This window comes from Calliopsis andreniformis, chromosome 3, assembly GCF_051401765.1.
Source record: "Calliopsis andreniformis isolate RMS-2024a chromosome 3, iyCalAndr_principal, whole genome shotgun sequence".
Classification (NCBI taxonomy): Eukaryota; Metazoa; Arthropoda; class Insecta; order Hymenoptera; family Andrenidae; genus Calliopsis; species Calliopsis andreniformis.
In genome coordinates, this window is record NC_135064.1 from 19,951,836 (window position 1) to 19,953,976 (window position 2,141).

Sequence of the window (2,141 nt, forward strand, 5' to 3'; positions counted from 1 at the left end):
CGACGGAGGTCCAACTGCGATCCGTGTATCCTGTTCTCTGGATATGAACGATCAACAGAGTCAGAACGGCTTCGATTTTGTACCAAAGTCTGATTATAACGAGAAGTGGCATCTGGAAAATAAATGTCTTTTTCACAATCAACAAGTACATCATAGGAAACGGAGTCATCCCAATAATGTCCTATCCTTTGCATTCATAATTCAGTTTTCTTAAACCCCTTTCTATACAATTTTCTTTCGTAATGTTTTTACCTTCGCTGCCGATCTGAAACGTGTGAATATCCCAAACTGCCGAAAAGAGAGCTCCCATTGAATGAACATAGATCTCTCACGCGATAGTGCGTGATTGGTTACTTGCGAAATATCCTGATGACGCGTTATCGCGTAATCGGCAGCGAAGATACCGTAAAAAGTACACGAGTCAGACTTGTCAAAGTATGTCAAGGGGTTGAATTTTCCACTCATGTCTTTTCGGTCACAATCAGCTCCACAGTTAATTTGTTCTGCTTCGTATCTTTATTCTGAAAGAGTTAAGCCTCTTTTCCTGCACTTTATATTCTTTTACCAGTTAGGAGAGAAACCTGAAATGGGAACCAACCACGTGGAAAGTCGCTTAACGTGCAATTTCGTTTCACGTTCGAGAGATAAATTCAAAATTAAATCCGATGGAACTGGTTTACATCAAATATCGGGTGATTGGAAATACAATGACGAAATAGTCGACTCTTCTTTGCCTGGAAATATTGTCCCAGAGCTTAAAAGTAGTCCCGAGTGGAAGAGGAAGAATCTTTACAGCATTTCCGATTTTGATCGTTCGAATTACTGGAACCAAAATGGCGTTGATTCAAGTAAATTTCATTAAAAATTTGTCACATAAATGATATTAAATAATTGTTCTTTTTAAGGACATAAACTGCCACCGAACGTGTTGCGAGATATATACAAAAGGATTGATAATCGTTACCAAGATGTTAGTAAAAGCGACGATAAATCAAATTTCCTGCACAACATTCGGGAGTACTTGGTCAAGTATCAAGAATCCTGTGGCGTTCCTCGAACAGAATATTCTTTTCCAGCCCTAATCAGACTAATGGGTCAGGCAACTGGTCGATCTCTTCTCGCTCTGTTATACGTGATGCTGAATATTATACCTGTCGTAGAGGTACTGCTAAATAATGACCGATTACACAGAATAAATTGACTAATACAATTTATTAATTTAGCTGCATGAGTTGTTGATCAGCTCTGCTTAGAATAAGTAGAAGATCGTTAATTCAACTAACGAGAATATAAAATATTTATCTAATCTTCCATTTAAAAAGTTGAGGACATCTTTCGTATTATTTCTACAAAACAGCAATATAAAAATGGTTTTTTTTAAACATTGTTTCCCTTCGTGAAAGATATCTATGTAAAAAAGAAATAATCGTAGCGTTTTGTTCAAAGGTATTTCTGTACATATTGCGTTTCGTTCTGGACAAAGTGATCAGCATAAGGAGCAGCAAAGACTTCCGGCAGACGATGATACGATGCCTGGTGTTCACCACGGAATTATTCAGCGTTTACGTCTGTTTAATATTTATATTCGGTTTTATCGTCTTGCCTATCGTGCAGATGGTGATCGGAATAATTGGAAAAATCATGCTCTATAATTAACTCTAACTACGATTGTATCGTACGACAGAACGGTATTGTAATCGTTACATGATCTTTGTGTAATTATTCTGAATCATTTGTCCATGTGTAATTAAAAAACCATCATCTCGGCAAATATTGACTTCTCATTCCACATTTGAAACACACTGGAGTTTTAATCATACTTTTCTCCGTTCACGTTGCTGTTAATTACTTGGATTACGTGCATCGTTGCTCGAAATGACAATATTGATAATAACGAAAACGTTTGTGTACTCGGTGCAATTTTATTAAAAAATTTCGTGTCGACAGCATGCACTTGCAAGCGATTAGTTTTCTCTGTTAACAGATAGGTATAAAATCCCTACACTGTCGAATTTGTTGCGGGATACGATATCACTCAAAAGATACGAGTTTCCATTATCTTATAGTCAGTATTCCCTAATCATTTCGAATAACTAACGATCTAGATGCCCTGTGCATCCGGCTGTTTAAAGAAAATGTTG

At 36.9% G+C, this 2,141-nt stretch overlaps 1 protein-coding gene across 1 annotated transcript; it reads left to right on the forward strand.

Annotated features, from left to right (window-relative positions):
- The first annotated feature begins 463 nt into the window (after positions 1 to 463).
- On the forward strand, positions 464 to 1,792 carry LOC143177336 (uncharacterized). The gene is made up of 3 exons (XM_076375211.1): positions 464 to 848; positions 906 to 1,162; positions 1,447 to 1,792. Exons 1-3 carry the CDS (start codon positions 464 to 466, stop codon positions 1,654 to 1,656), a joined length of 852 nt encoding a protein of 283 aa, XP_076231326.1. The 3' UTR covers positions 1,657 to 1,792.
- The last annotated feature ends 349 nt before the right edge of the window (positions 1,793 to 2,141 follow it).